This window comes from Mycena indigotica (genome assembly GCF_014461135.1).
Source record: "Mycena indigotica strain 171206Taipei chromosome Unknown Mind.scaff0001, whole genome shotgun sequence".
Taxonomy (NCBI): domain Eukaryota; kingdom Fungi; phylum Basidiomycota; class Agaricomycetes; order Agaricales; family Mycenaceae; genus Mycena; species Mycena indigotica.
The window spans coordinates 2661277-2677848 of NW_023503000.1; the positions used below are offsets into that span (position 1 = coordinate 2661277).

Below are 16572 nucleotides of genomic sequence, written 5' to 3' on the forward strand. Positions count from 1 at the left end.
GCAAATGTAATTATATGACTAATAATGTGTATGCTATCCAAGGCCAGCTGCTGCATCTGAAGCTCCGCGTAAACCTCTTGTGAATAACCCTTTTGACCAGGCTTGTGTTTTGACCAGCAGCGCTTGGAAATCCAGTACGGATTCGATAAATGACAGCTCGTGGAGAGCTTTTCGGTAGGCCCACCAGCAACGTAGGTATTGCCACAGGATACCGAAGGTAAAGCCCCCGTTGTTCATCTGCTCGATCAAATGTCTTCTATCGTCCTGCCATACTGCCGTTGTACAATATCGAGCAGAGACCAAGAAAATGCGGATCTAGAGCAGCACATTCAGTGAACACTTGACTCGATACGAGCGAGGCTTATTCACATTGGAATGAGTTGTCATTAGGGCATGATCTAAGCTGCGCGTAAGATCATTCCTGCTCTGCTGTTAGCACTACATAAGTAGAAATTTGACGCGTACAGTTTCAAAATCATAAGGATTCTTCGCGGCACTCGACGGAGAACATCGAACACCGACATCAAGACGCCGTCTTGCGACATAACAGCATCTCGAATTGCCTCCTTCTCTTGCTCAGATTGAGGTGTCATATTCATTAGGCCTGAGCCTCGTCTAAATGCTTCAGGTCGTTCTGGTCCCTCCCACGAGCCTTCCAATGCTGCACGTCCAGTCAAGGCAGCTTCGAAGACAGGATACTAATAACGATGGTAAGAGTGGAGACGATAGCAATTGTAAACAATGACCAGGTCAGGCCCAATATTTCCAACCAGTTGCGCATACTTCTTCCGGTCTTCTCGCGTCGAAGGACTTGCAGGTGCGATCAGAGAAAGCCACAGTTTGGAGTAGTTTATTCGTAGCTGGGGATCAAGATCAAAGTATTGGCCGTGGTCTAACAGGACGATCTCGAAGTTTTTTGTTGATTTCGAGTGGGGAGGAGCTGATCTAATCAGAAGATTTCCTGAAATGGGCGTTGTAATTGAAAGGAAGAGACAGAAACTGTCGCATACTTACCCGGATGAGGATCCTGAGAAAATTGGCATCTTGGAGAGAGGGGAAAGACAATATGGACTCACAGCATGGAACCAGCCATTCAAGAGTACCATTTGATTGAAGATAGCAGCGAGTTCGAGGGCAACTTGGTTACGGTCTATACCCGCTTTTTTGAGGTAGGTTAGATCGTCGACGCGACCGCCTTCAATGAATTCCATCACGAGAACCCGCGGTGTAGAAGAAAGAACCTCAGGAATGTAGAGACTGCATTTGACATTCTCAAAATCCTTCTTCGCCCTCTTGGAATTGGCAGCCTCGTGAACAAAGTTCATCTCTAGGAGAAGTCAGTGCATTGGTGACTTGATTCGCGCTTGAGACATACCAAGAGGCAGGTTCGTCTTCATCTCCTCCGCAAGCCAGGTGAATTCAAACTCTGGGAACCAAAACTTTATCCATCCTGGCGGCATTCATGAGTTGTTGGAATTGAAGACTATTGAAGCCTTAATACCAAGAGAGGAATCCACCACAGCTATGTCAATGTCGCAGAATTCAGCAAGATGGGGATGCTGAATCTATATATAATGCATGAGCACTTTGGATGGCAACATCAATACTAACTCACCTTGATGGCCACTCGTTCCCCAGTCATTCGGTCTCGCCCTACATGTACTTGTGCTAACGAAGCGACTCCAATTGGTGTTGGATCGACCTCGAAGAGATCACAAAGCGGAATGCCCATATCTTGCCTAAATAGTGCTTCAATATCGGCGAAAGCTGTCTAAGCTTGTAGAAGTTGCATGGGGGGAAAGCACGGATTGACCCACGAGTTGGATCACATTTATCTTGCAGTGGCCGCATTGCGGATGTCCACTCTCTGGGTAGAACAAGCAGAGAGCCCATATGTTGTCCAAGCTGCTAAACATTCAGTGCTGGTCTAGACATTTTCATTTCCTGCTCTGACCTTGATGAATATGCCCCCATTGGCCAGTAAAGCCCTCAAAACGCGTCTGTGGAGCATGAGTTGAGGAATCAAAGTACCAGCCAGACATACTCTGCCGATCTTGTATGACACTTGGAGACTGCCTCGAGTCTCTGTTCTTCAGAGGCTCCAGCAACAGAGGCGAATGTCATTTTGTAATCTATGACCTTGTAGCTGGTTGAACACAAACGCAGTCAACTTTCTCGGAGTGTTTAGTTACCCCAAGTATTGCTGACGATACGACTCTGGAACAACGCAGGCTGGCGAGCGCTGCGTGGCGAAGCGGCTTATAGCCAATCCACGACACTGTTCCGAGTCCCAGAAGGACAGCGGAATAGAGTATCCATGGGTTTCGTGGTCTTTGCTGACGCGCCGAAAGGAAAGTGAGGATTGGCCGCGGCCGAGCGCGCAGAAAGGGCATTTTGGCAAGCTTTCCCAGTCACATGACCTATTAATATATCCCGACAACAACAAAATGCACAACAGGGTACTAGAAATACAGTGAGGGTATCGATATGCATCTAATATTAGAGCAAAAGGAGCATAGTTATTGATTGTTTTTGCGAAAGCTCAGAAGGGAACCAAAACTTATGCGTTGTGAGGCTTGCCCGTCCTGGTGTTCATGCATTGCCTCGGCGTAGAGAAGTTTATATCGGACCAGCTCTCCTTCAATCTCTTCGTTCCTTAGTCGTGCCTGAACGAGCTCGTTCTGCGATCCCTGTTAGTTAATGGCCTGTCAAGTAGATGCTTGATATTTACCAAGACTTGAACATGCTCGGTATTGAGTTGTGCCAAACTCGACTCGAGAGACTTGACGGAAGCAGAAAGTACACGGTTGGAGCTCCGGAGTTGATCAATCTGTACATAAGACGATGATACCAGTGGATACGAGAGAATACCTCTATTGCAGTTTGATTTTTCTCGCGCTGAATGGGGTTGAGTGAAGATTTACTGTGGGCGCAACCGACGCTTACCACCATGTCATCGTACTCATGCCGGTAGCCGTCGAGCATGAATGGAGTGATTGATAATGAGACTGCATCCTGAACAAACTCATCAACACGATACTGCGGTTTCTCGTTGCCTTCGCCAACAGGCCCAATCTGGACCAATTTATTAGCAAAGCAGGTCCATTTAGACGGATATTGATACGAACTTGATATCGGTCAAAAAGCCTATTGTTCAGAAACTCGAGGATTTGATCGAATTTCAGAGACAAAAGTATATCTTCGTTCTTCATCAAGAGCATGACACTAAATCCAAATATTGCCTCGATACCGCTTGCAAGGCAGTTGTCGTATATGCGATAGACTATTTCCAGTGGGAAGCTATGGTCCAGATTAGATGAGTTTCAGCTTGCTAGATTAGCCCACCGGTAGCTGAACATTGTCAAGAACCACTGGGAGCAGAACATGCTTGACTTGATGCCTTGCCGAAGGAAATGGACATGGAGCACAGGAAGCAGTTCCTCTACCAAACGATCAAACTGAAACAGTCCTTTTGAGCGAGCTCCAATGACAAACAATCACTGGCTTACTTGGAACTGAAAACGGGAATTAACGATGAAAGCCAGAATGATGTGGATGGGAACCGTACCAGTCGAAGTTGAAGTTTGGGCATTTCAGGTAGAAAGTGACCGCGGAGGTCGTAGACGTGCATGAGCCTTACAAGAAGGCTGAATGCTTCCTCATCGGGCATCTAGCGGAAGTGAGGGCGCATCGAAATGAACAAGCCAACAAATACGTTTAACAGTAGAATGGCAACGACGAAAGGAAGGCCTTGGCAGTATCCCACAGGTTCGTCATATAGAGAATATGCCTTGAGAACGTTGAATAGATTTTCTTGGCCAATGCCCTGTCCGTCATTGAAGAAATCGTGATGAGGAAAAGTTCGCCCAAGATCCCTGGTTATGGACTTTTCATGTGAGCTGCTTTCTTTTAGCAGCTTTAGATATGTGCTTTCTAATTCTGGATCCTTTGAGGCAGCCCTACTTTTCTCAACACACGAATGACGAGACAAGAATAGGTTGCTCACATTAATTGCCACATCATGCCTGGTTTTTCGGTGAGTCTTGTTCATGAGTGAGCAAAGATTGAGACATGCGAACCTCGCAGAGTCCCTGGTATCCCGCGAGCAATGGCTTGTGCGAGTTCCTCTGGATGCTCTGTCGCAAATAGCTGATAGTCTGGGTTGTTCTTCAGACCTGGACTGAAAACAATTTATAGTATCACTTACCAGATATGACCGCTCCCCAAAAGTCTGATAGAAGGCTCAGCCAGGTCAGATGCACACTATTTCAATGACACACCCCAGTCTATTGCAAGCTCTGCAGCATCACTGTCGTTCTGGTCTTTGTGTTTGCGTGCTTCAAACTGGTCCTGAAGCTGGTGTTGGCCATCGAGGCTGGCCCGGTTCGGTTTCGGGTCTCCATCCGTAGTTTCAATGCGTGCAAGAATGAACGGAACATTATTGTGCACAGTTGCGTTGGACGCTGAGCGTTGTCGTGATGGTTCTCCTGGCTTTTTCAAGTCAACCACACTCCGTTGTCTGGGAAAGGGGACAAACAGGCTCTTCGTTGACTAGGACAGTAGTAGATGATTCCGACGCGCTCCTTGATCTTGCCGGAATGTCATGGGTTAATGCAACTGGAGAGAATTGGTTGTCGTCCAGCGCAACATCGTTGAATTCAGCGTTGGAATCGCGATTGGGAAGTTTTAATTCGAAGGTTGCACGACCTGCTTCCGGCGAGAACAAGTCGTCCAGCTGTGCCATGACTGAGCCTGAGTGTGACTAGACGGCGTCACAGTGTTCTTCGTTCGCTTTCGACCGAACGCGTCACTGCCCGCTTTTTTTTGCGTAGGATGAAGATCCTACACAAGTCGAAGCGTGCGGTCTCACCGGTAGCTCTTTTAGAAAGCTTGGTTCTCCGTTTTTTTCTTAGCCCCACAACAGCCTTCTCAGGTCGCGGAGCTCATTGCGCGACTCCTTGCGACCCCAAATGACGACCTTTCTCGTGTGCTGGCAGAGATAGACTCTTGGAAGTGGCCGAGGTCGGACCTTAATGCATGGATCTGGGTTCTCAACAAGTTCGACGCGATTCTGGAGGAAGTTATTCGTGACTACCAAGTTGACAAACTCCAACTCAATGTCTTCACCCCCGCCACTAAGGCAACTCTCTGCGAGATCCTCAGATTTGAGCGTCTTCTTCTCGAAAACTCCACCAATCGAAAGATGTTCCATTCTTACGATGTGAGTTGTCGCAAGCATTGACTCACCCTGACCTGAATGTGCTTTCAGCGCCTCAATAGTCTGCTCTTCACTCCGGATCTGGATGTTTTGATACTTGCGTTGAATCTACTTCTTCGACCATCGCAACAGTACTCTGCCCAACCATCCGTTTCCCATGCACTCAACATCTCAACACCGCGGCTGCAATCACTTGCAAAGCGCTGGCCTCACATGCGCGAGTATGGCGTCAGCCTCGTTGATCTAGCTAGCCCTCGAGGAATCCCTGCAATTGACGCGCTCCCTGCCGACGCTCGTCAAGTTCACTTCAGTTTTTACCGAACCAATGAGGAGATTCACAATGACCAAGATAAGATGGAAACGGATTCCGAGCTCCCAGCGGCTAGTCCTCGTAAACTTACTCCGCCGACCACGTCCAATGCCGTCAGTATCCACCTCGATTATGCTGCCCTCGAATCCAAGTCTGAAGTCGATATTTTGGCGGATATTGTCGAGAAATATGCCGTTCCAGAAGCAGACAAGTTTGAGCTTATGTGTCGCATCAGGGCTGCTTTGGTTTTAATGCGCGGACACGAGGCAGACCGAGAAAAACTCGTCGTTGTTCGTCTCCTTGCCATCGCCATATTTGGTCATACCCACCCAGAAACACAAGCGGCAACATCCTTGTTTCTTTACGAGCCCGATGTGGTCAACCACATCGCAGAGTTGCTCCAAACCGACAAGGAGCTCCCCGTCGGTGTACAAACTGCTGCTCTGGCAGCGCTTGATGCGCTTGCTCACTACCGCAATCGCATTCAGGAAGTTCTTACGGCTGTCAATGCCGGTGTAAACCATGGCCTGTTGATGAATCTGGTTCGCAAAACAGTTGCTGATGTCGCCAATCCCGAATCCACCCTTCCCCCATCTTTCACTGACGCTCTTTGGTCTTTCGTGACCTTCATTGCCTCGCATGCATCCGGTGGAAACATGATCGTGGGCGCTGGGCTCATTCCACTTTTGATTCAAATGATCGAGAATAAGCTGCCCCATCGTCTGGCCCTAGTTTCGAAAACTATGCAGCTTGTCGATAACGTTCTGTATAGCTTCTCGAATGCGTTCCAGCTATTTTGCGCTGCTCGAGGCGTCGAGGCCCTTGTTGAGCGCATCGAGGTACGTTGACATTCCCAAGTCTTAGTGTTGACGGACATCTGAATATAGTCTGAAATCGATCTGGATATCAAGGAGTATGGTGATGATCAGCGTGCTCAAGAGATATATGCAGGCCAAGGTGCGTTTATTTCTTCGCTTTCGGATCGTCTTTTTCAAGTCCTTCAGCCGATCTGCCCGTAACTCGTGCAGCCCTTCTGAAGCACGTCTTGCGTTCGATTCACCGTATGATGCAATCCAGTGGAACCGCAGAGGGTCTGAGAGGGTTGGTTGATACGTCTATTCTGGAATCCCTCAAGAAAATTATCAAGTCCCGGGGACTGTTTGGCCCCACAGTAGTACCTTTGGGTGCGTTTACAGCTCCCAATATTCGGGAATTGCTTATTGGTGAATAGCTATCAACATTATGGCGACATTCGTTCACAATGAACCCACTTCGTTGGCGATCATTCAAGAGGCAGGTTTACCTGAAGTCTTCTATGGCGCAATTGAACAGGGCTTAGAGGCGGCGATCGAGGTTTGTTGATTTACCTTCCCCCATGTCTTCAATCGTTAAGCTTTATCAGGTCATTCAAGCTATCCCTAATGCCATTGGCGCTCTCTGCCTCAATGAAGTCGGAGTGTCCCAACTCGCCTCCCATCCAAGTGTCATCCCATCCATATTCTCGATTTTCACGTCCGAAGCTCACCTGAAAATCCTTTTGGATAAAGACAACGCCATCTTGATAGGAACTACCGTCGACGAGCTCATTCGGCATCACCCATTCTTGAAAGGTCCTGTATTCGAGGCCCTCAATGCAACTCTCGGCAAGATCGAGATTATGGGCAAAGCATATATCGCTCCTCCTGCGCTGCAGCAGTGGTATAGACTTGTGGACGTCGAGGAAACCATCTCCAGTGAGATTGATGTCGTAATGACCGATGTGGCAGATAACGTCGAATCTGCTGAAAATAACACGGAAGATCCTCCTCCCAAAGCTACTCATGACAACAGTATCCTTTCATTCATGGACACTCTCCTCCGTGTGCGTCATCTCTTTCTCTCTGATTTTTTTGGCTTATCTTCCTCAGTTTCTCGATGGACTCTTCCAACACCAACCACATTGCAAAGATTTCATCACATTGGTGGATGGACTTGAACGACTGGGCCGAATCACAGCTCTACCTTGCATCCCTTACGATTTCGCGAATAGCGGTGCTTCGGACTGTCTGGTTCAAGTCATGCGAACAATGTCAGAAGTTACGTCAGCCGAGACCTTGGCCCATCTGTCGAAACTTGTCAAAGAGTCATTAGAAACCACCAAAGATTTTTGGGAGTCTGTCCAGGCAGAATCAAAACTGCTACCCTTTGTCGACCTTACACGTAAGCATGATTATCCGCTTTTCGCAGGCCTGACCCATGTTGCCTTAGCTGAGCAATATTTGAACGGCAATCGACTGTTCCGCGACTTGGTCACCCTGCATGTTCGCATCACACTGTTATCCGAAGTCTTCGTCACTGCAGGGATCGCTCATGGGCGTAATGCTATCGTTCTTCTGCAGACATTGATGAGCAGCACAAGACCAGAAGTCATCACAGATCTTGGTGCTCTCCACCGTGCGGCAATTTGGGAAAATATCGTGCTAAAGGAAGGGTTGATCCTGAAAGGCATTGAAATGGTGCCAACTCCTAGCTCGTCCCCTCTTGAAGGTTCCCCCGAGCAGACGACTAGGGTCTTGCCTAATGTCGATGCTGTATCCACCACTGCTATTGAAAGCGGAGCTCAGATGGACGAAATCTCTCGGACTTCCTCGTCTCCGACAGCCAAAGAAGGCAACCGAAGCAAAAATGCAGCTGCGCTCAAACATCTGACCCATGGACTTCCTAACTCATTAGCAACCTTTTTCCAAGGTCATCAAGGTCGCTTGTAACATGGTCATCTATGCTAATACTCTGTCAGCCATAGTCAAGATGTTCCATACGCGACGTAACCCCGACGCAGGTCAGAAGAAACAAATCACCGAGTCATCTAGTGTGATCGCCGAAATCATGGTGAACCATCTTCAACTGGATGGCATTGGTTCGTGTATTCCAGCCAGATGTCCAAGTATTTATTTTCTCTAGCTGAAGGCCAATCGACGTTGTCCTATTATGCAGTTATGCTCGGACTCTTCAATCTGCTCTTAATTGACGGTTAGTGCTACTGATTCGTAAAAAGAAGGACGCTGAGATCTAGACAGAGCGCACACCAACCACTTTACACACAATCCAACTCCTGGCCTTATACCAGGCAAAAGGAGTCGACACTGTGTTCGACGTATGCCGCAAATTTATGGCAAATATCCAACCAATCGCTCAGCTAAAGCCCGAGGACCGGTCCGAGCCACGTGACCGAGAGCTCAAAGCGTCCTATGGAGGACTGAAAATCGCTCTCAGTCTAATCCACCCATTGATTACGTCCAAATCATTGTTTGAATCAGGCCAAACAGTCCTTTTGATAACTCGTGACAAAAAGGATACGGAAGTAGGCTACTTTGAACCTCACAATTTCCTCATCAAGTTACGATCCGCTGCTCTACCCGTCTTGCAAGAGCTTTGGGAGGCACCCTGGCTTCTTTCGGCCCCGTTGACTGTTAGCAGAACGATCGTGCAGACCGTGCTGGAGCTCACCAACGGCGAGGGTGAAGACGCAAAACCCGAGACTCAAGCTGATGGCGGTGTATCGGTGGCACCGCGAGCTTTCACGGTGGATGAAAATCGACTTCGTCAACTGATCGATATGGGCTTCCCACGCTCTGCAGCTGAACGGGCGTTGGCACGTGCTCAGAACAACCTCACGGCTGCGACGGACTTGCTATTGTCACATCCCTTCCCTCTTCCGCCCGATCCGTTGCCCGGCACCGACCAAGACGAAGGTGCTCCTGATGCATCCGAAGCAACTGAAGATGACGAGGCAGATACCGCGGATTCTATCGTGGTTGATGAAATTGTCCCTGAACTTCCGCCTGTGCAAGTTGAAAAGACAACAGAGCAATGGTTGTCTGAGCTCAACGAAGCCCGAGAATCACTCCGAGCCAAAATCAGTCGACAAGCGCTATTGTTAGTGGACGAACACCTCTCTCTCATCTTCCATCTTCATGCTGCATTTATCCGTCCTAACAATGCCCATCAACAAAAGGCTGTTCGCGATCTCGTTGAGGACATCAAAGACCTTTCGCCGTTTGCATATGATGTCCAAGAGCAACCTCTAGCCAACCGATGCCGTCTTCTGGCGCTTGTGCTTTGCGAATCGCCGTCCTCTCTCGGCCCCGAGCTTAGAACCAAATTGCTTGACAGTTTGCTGGCTCTTTTGCTGTCAAATCCGGTCAGCATCAACCCCGAGCACCCTTCGATACCAAAATGGTTGGCTGCCCACCTACTTGTCACTGAAGCATTATTTACCCTGGCCGATGAACCGCGAGCAATCACATTACCTAAAGAGGGTGAGCCAGTTGTTTCGGAGGAGATTCCAGCAGGCCCGCTCCTTGCAGATGCCCGCACAATCGTGTTCGACTTCTGTTTGAGACTGTTGGCTGTCCCGGACTTGCCCAACGACGAACTGCTTTCGACCTTGCGCCTTTTCGTGCTTTTAACCCGCAATCATGAAGCTGCGAATCAATTCGTCAAACGGGATGGTCTAACTTTGTTGTTCCGTCGCCTTCGCTCCTCGGCAGTTTCCGGAAGTTCCTCATACATTGCAACGATCCTGCGTCATGTCGTCGAAGACGACGCGACTATTCATACGATTATGAAGCAGTCGATTAAACGCTATCTATCCCAGTCACGAACGAATATCGTGGACACGAGTACCTTCGTACGAAACTGCAGTGGTATGGCGTTGCGAGACCCCCACGCTTTCATTACGGTGACAGAATCACTTTGTCAGCTCGTCGCACCATATGCGACCCCGGCACAAGTCAAACTCAAAGCACAACCTGTCGAGGACTTGCCGGCTGTGGAACTAGCAACGACAACAGATATGCAGGTAGATTCGTTGGCCACGGCTTCGGTGAACGACTCGCTCGAGTCGGTCATCCATTTCCTCGTCGCCGAGCTCATGCAGTCCAGCAAGCTAGAGATGGAGGAATCGACCACTGACGCTTCACCTGCAGAGTCGACCAAAGAGCGATATCAGTACTGCTGTTTCTTGATGCAATGTCTGACGGAGCTCATGTTCTCCTATGACGCGTGCAAGCTGGCATTCTTGTCGTATTCTCCGAAGAAACGGACCCAGGTCAAGGAGGCTGCGAGCAAGATGCGTTCGGCAACGATGCAATTTTTACTCTCTGAAGTCATTTCATTTGAGACTATCCACCCACAGCCTACTTCATCGGACGGCCGTGATCATGTGGCGGTGTGCAACTGGGCGATGTCCCTGATTGTAGCGCTTTGTGTGGACACGTCGACAAGTCCTGATACAAAGGAGGTCTCTCCGGAGCTCGCATCGGTGCGAAAATATGTGCTTGAAGCGATCAGTCGTGCCATCAAAGACCTGCCGTCGACACTGAACGTCGAAGCGCGTTACGGGCGGCTGCTTGCGCTTGCGGACTTGTGTCATCGCCTTCTGACTGTTCGATTCAACGCGAATACCCGCAAACCGCATGATGACACGCCGACCCACATCGCGAAAGTGATGCTGGAGAAAAACTTTGTAGCGACACTGACGAATGCGCTGTCAGAGGTGGACCTCAACTATCCAAATGTGCGCAGTCTAGTTGCGTCTATCTTACGTCCGCTCGAGTTTTTGTAAGTTTCTTTCGCATCTAGTTTATTGTTATTTATGCATTTGATAGGACCAAGGTTGCGATCAAGATGAGCCGGTCAAGCAAGAACAAAGCTGTTGATGACGACGAGAAGGGCGATGAGAGCAGCTCGTCTGGGTCATCAGATGAGGTTGAGGATATGGAGGATTCAGATAGGGAAGAGACGCCGGACTTGTACCGCAATTCTGCATTGGGCATGTTTGGAGGCGAGATGGACGATGTCAACTTTGGAGGGGATGATGAAATGGACGACGATGAGGATGAAGAGGTGGAAGTACTTGATGATGAAGAGGGGGAGTATGCGGAGAGTGAAGACACGTCACATGACGAAGATGAACAGCCAGCGAACACGTGGAACAACGATGATGACGACGACGACGAGGGAGAGGAAGAGGAGGAGGAAGAGGAGGAGGAAGGGCATCAACTAGTAGATGGCGCAGACGACGAGGAAGAGGAGGAGGAGGACGAAGACGACGACGATGATGATGATCAAGGAAACGATCAAGAAATGATCTGGCAAGATGTCCCAGAGCCTATCCCAGCTGATGACGCAGATGAAGAAGACGAAACAGGTGGACCTATCCAGATCATACACAATGATCCAGAGGACGAACCAGAAATCTCAGAGGATGGGTAAGTTGAAATCTTATCAGCTTATCTTCATGGAATAACTAGAGTAAGGTTCGGTCACGAGCTTGGAGGACTCGATCCCAGAGCAATAACCGCAGAAGAAATTTTTGGTTTTGGGGACTCTTTCATCAACGTCAATACCGGCAATGCACCACCTGGCTGGTATGTGCCTCGGCGTCGAGCAGGTATTATTTTATCAGCTTATTTGATCAGTGCTGAACATGCAGTAGACGATAATCTATTGTTTGGACGAGGGCGAAATGCATCCATGCCTCTACCAGAAGCTACGACACACCCACTTCTCCTTGATTCGACTGCCACTGCACGAGCTCCGTCCACCCAACCCCGCAGCTCGCGTCATCCCCAACGGATCGTAGCAGGCGGCTCTGCTGACCTTCTCCAGACATTGGAAGATCTTATCGGCGGGGGAGCTGTACAGCTGTTCCAACATGTCGTCACACGCACCCGCGGAGGAAACGCGGAAACTATCAGGCTCGATGTTCCTGCGACGGCGCTCGGGGGTCTCATCCAACAAAATCGACGCGGTGCTATTTCTGCTGCAGTCCGACTCGTGGAACGGCCATCACGGCAGAATCCGGCCCCATCACAAGCCCGCGAGCTCGAGCCTCTGCTGACGCTACAGCGCTGGGCAGAAGAGGTCAAGATCCTTCACGGTGATTTTGTTGTGGATCGTGTTGGGAAACTCGCGAATCACGTGACACTTGCGATGATGCCGGCGGCTATTCAACAGGCCGAGGCTGATGCGCAAGCCAAGGCTGAGGCCGATGCCAAAGCTGCGGAAGAGAAAGCTAAGGCCGCCGCGGAAGAGGCCAAAGCTACCGAAGAAAGCAACGCGGCTGAGGCATCTAAAGAGACGAAAACGGCTGAAGAGAAGGATGCTTCAAAGCCCAGTGATGACAAAGATGAGACGAAACCAGCTGAATCCTCCGAAGTAAATCCGCCTGCTGAGTCTGCAGAGACTTCTGGGGACACAGTTATGGAAGATGCTGTTGTGGCTGACGTGGGCGATCAAGAAAACAACGATGCTCCGACAGAAGAGACGATGGACACTAGGCCAGATGAACCCAGTAGTACCACAACGACTGAAAATGCTGCCGCCACCGAACCAGAAGGTCAAGCGGGTCCTTCATCTGCTAGCGCACCTCAGCGGGTGACTGTCATGATCCACGGTAGCCCGGTCGACATTACTGATACTGGCATCGACCCTACTTTCCTGGATGCTCTTCCTGACGATATGCGAGAAGAGGTTCTCAACCAACATGTTCGTGACCAACGCGCGGCACGGGTAGAACGGCCCCCAGACTCCCAAATCAGTGCTGAATTCTTGGATGCTCTTCCTCCAGAGATTCGCGCCGAGATTATCCAGCAAGAGGCTGTTGAGCGGGCCAGACGGCGTCAAATAGACGACAGTGCTCCTCCTCAGAACGGCCCTGCCGAAATTGATCCAGCCAGTTTCATAGCAACATTGGACCCCACTTTGCGGCAAGCGGTGCTGCTCGATCAAGATGATAGCTTCATCCAGACGTTGCCATCACATATGATCGCCGAAGCCGGCGCATATCGTGAAAATCGTCGGCCGCGCCATCAACTCGGTGTCCGTTCAGGAGGGGCACCCGCAGCGTCTGGCTCATCCGCGTCACGCAAAACTGTCACTCCACATGATGCGATCCAGCTTTTGGATAAGACGGGAATTGTAGTTCTTGTAAGACTGCTTTTCTTCCCCCAAGTCTTGAAGAAGACGCTCTTGTTCAAAGTGCTCGTGAACCTCTGCGAGAATAGCAAGACACGGACAGAGCTGTTTAATGTCCTGCTGAATATCTTGCAAGACGGAACAGGCGATCTTGGGGCAGTTGATAAAGGAATTGCGCAGCTCTCCTTCAGGAATACCAAGCCACAGACGCCCAAGTCGGCCAGCAAACAGAAGGCTGGCACCGACTACTTCACCGCACTCACGCTTCCAAATCTCCAAGACGAGATCGTCCCCGATCTGATTGCCCAGCGGTGTCTTGAGGCGCTAACTTACATCGTGACCGCTAACGAGCTTTCCTCGCTGTTCTTCTTAACGGAGCATGAACTGGCGGCAGGGCTACGTCGGTCGAGCTCGAAGAAGGGGAAAGGGAAAGAACGACAACAACTGCCCCAAACGCATTTCCCCATTGTGCTGCTCCTGGGTCTTCTGGACAGACAGTCGTTGCTCAAGACTCCTTCGATCATGGAGTCGGTGGTTGCACTGCTTGCGACCGTTACGCGGCCGCTTGCTAGTATCAAAGACAAGCAACCCGAGGTCCCGGCACCAAAAGAGGTCGAGCAAGCGGCCATCTCCGATTCTGATCCACCATCAGCCGCTCCTTCGGCGGAAGCGGAAGTGGTACCCGAAGTGACGTCACCAGGTGAAACATCTCGTCTTTTATTTTTTTTAAATTGCTAACACCCGTATTGTAGCTGAGGCTACGCCTCCTCCTCCAACGACAGGAGAGTCTGCTGTTGCTGTTCCTCCAACAAGTGCTCTTCCTGCAAATGAGGAGCCTGCTCTTCTAGCCGCACACCCTCAGATCCCCCAACCGGTACTGCGATTGATTGTTAATATCCTAACAACCGGGGACTGCTCTGCACGAACATTCCAGCAAAGTCTGGCTTTAATTCAGCATCTGTCGTACATTCCCGATGCCCGCGATGTTATCGCTCAGGAACTCAAATCAAGGGCCCAGGAATTCGGACTCGGTTTATATACTGACCTGGACGAATTGGCAGCAGATCTTCGTGGCTCGGAGGGAGATGCTCTAGTTGGCTCTGTAGCATCCAAATTCTCCCCCGCATCGTCACCGCAGGCGAAACTCCTTCGTGTCCTTAAAACGATTGACTACATGTACTCACACAAGTCCACTGCAGCGACGCTTGGAGAGGCGGAGGCCGACAAGGTTCAGGACATATATGAGTCTTTCCGCTTCACGCCACTGTGGAAGCGTCTGGGCGACTGTTTGGCGATTATCGAGGAGAAACCAGACACGGATCATGTCGCGACAGTTCTTCTGCCACTCATCGAGTCGCTCATGGTGGTCTGCAAATATGTTGGCACCAAATCGACCTCTGCTGCGCGTCTCCTTCGGGCGGCCTCTTCACCTCGATCGCCAACGACACCTCGCGAGTCGATGGAGGATCTGTTTGTAACGTTCACAGATGCTCATCGCAAAGTTCTGAATCTGATGGTCCGCAACAATCCGTCGCTAATGAGTGGCTCGTTCTCCCTGTTGGTCAACAATCCTCGCGTCCTTGACTTTGACAACAAGCGCAATTACTTCACGCAACAGCTCCATCGTCGTCCGCATCCACGTGAGCATTACGGGACGCTACAGCTCAACGTCCGCCGCGCACGTGTCTTTGAAGACAGTTTCCAGCATCTCCAACGCAAGTCCGGAGACCATATCAAATATGGCAAGCTCAGTGTGCGATTCTACGACGAGGAGGGTGTCGATGCGGGCGGTGTGACGCGAGAGTGGTTCCAAATCCTCGCAAGACAGATGTTCGACCCCAACAACGCGCTGTTCCAGCCTTGTGCTGCGGATAGGCTGACCTACCAGCCAAACAAGAACTCGTGGGTCAACCCAGAACACTTGTCGTTCTTCAAGTTTGTTGGCCGTGTCATTGGGAAGGCTATTTACGATGGACGACTACTCGACGCGTACTTTGCTCGCAGCCTGTACCGACAACTGTTAGGGAAACCTGTTGACTACAAAGACGTCGAGTGGGTGGATCCGGAGTACTACAATTCGTTGTGCTGGATTCTTGAGAACGATCCGACGCCATTGGAGTTGACGTTCAGCGTCGAGGCAGACGAGGTGAGTTTTTATTTCATTTTTTGTTATGATATGCACGACTCTTATGACAATTAGTTTGGCGTCAACCGCATCGTGCCTCTTAAAGAGGGCGGCGAGGGCATCGCAGTGACTTTGGAGAACCGCAAAGAATTCGTGCAGCTTTCTGCCCAATACCGCCTCTACTCGTCCATCAAAGACCAGATCGAGGGTCTTTCAAGCGGTTTCTACGAGATTATTCCCAAGGAGCTCATTACCATCGTGCGTTACCCCCCTTTTCTTTCTAGCTGTGTTTTATCGTTTGCGTTAGTTCAACGAGCAAGAGCTTGAACTGTTGATCTCGGGCACGCCGGACATCGATGTTGACGAGTGGCGGTCTGCGACAGAATACAACGGGTACACGAGTTCGGACCCCAACATCGTGTGGTGGTGGCGCGCGCTTAAGTCGTTTAATCGTGACGAACGGGCTAAAGTGCTGAGCTTTGCGACTGGGACGTCAAAAGTCCCATTGGGCGGGTTTACCGAGCTCCAAGGTGTTCAGGGCGTCCAGCGCTTCTCGATTCACCGCGCATATGGGGAGTCAGATCGACTGCCGCAGGCGCATACATGTCAGTTGTCACATGACCCACTTCTTGATGTTTGTGCTGACTAGGTATATATATAGGCTTCAACCAGATTGACTTACCGCAATACTCATCATACGAAATGCTGCGTCAGCAACTACTGTTGGCGATCATAGAAGGAGGGGAGGGCTTTGCTTTCTCGTAAAGACGGACGTGCATTCATCTGACTAAAAACTTAATCCACTGTACTATCCGCAATTCATCTTAGTTTCTTGTCTACGTATCTAATCTACGCCATCGTTGTGGAAAGCCTAGGGAAGTACCGAAACCAGTGACTGCTCTGTAACGTCAAAAGTCGAGTACCACTATGATTTCCTAGGCCTATTCCCTGAACCACGGC

The 16572-nt window shown here is 50.1% G+C and overlaps 2 protein-coding genes across 2 annotated transcripts; one reads left to right on the top strand and one right to left on the bottom strand.

The window, feature by feature from the left end:
- Positions 1–33: 33 nt before the first annotated feature.
- Positions 34–2393, bottom strand: MIND_00078900 (ABC1-domain-containing protein; the record flags this gene model as incomplete). The annotated part of the gene is made up of 13 exons (XM_037357748.1): positions 34–315; positions 370–421; positions 466–698; positions 747–961; positions 1015–1027; positions 1077–1327; positions 1376–1450; positions 1502–1565; positions 1616–1767; positions 1818–1905; positions 1955–2000; positions 2045–2139; positions 2193–2393. 13 exons carry the CDS (start codon positions 2391–2393, stop codon positions 34–36), a joined length of 1767 nt encoding a protein of 588 aa, XP_037225658.1.
- A 2395-nt stretch (positions 2394–4788) lies between these two features.
- On the top strand, positions 4789–16377 carry MIND_00079100 (uncharacterized protein; the record flags this gene model as incomplete). The annotated part of the gene is made up of 18 exons (XM_037357749.1): positions 4789–5221; positions 5270–6367; positions 6416–6485; positions 6533–6712; positions 6760–6881; positions 6931–7389; positions 7436–7727; positions 7776–8255; positions 8305–8424; positions 8469–8537; positions 8585–11129; positions 11177–11779; positions 11828–11961; positions 12007–14187; positions 14240–15633; positions 15688–15870; positions 15920–16217; positions 16262–16377. Exons 1-18 carry the CDS (start codon positions 5204–5206, stop codon positions 16375–16377), a joined length of 10362 nt encoding a protein of 3453 aa, XP_037225659.1. The 5' UTR covers positions 4789–5203.
- Positions 16378–16572: the final 195 nt, after the last annotated feature.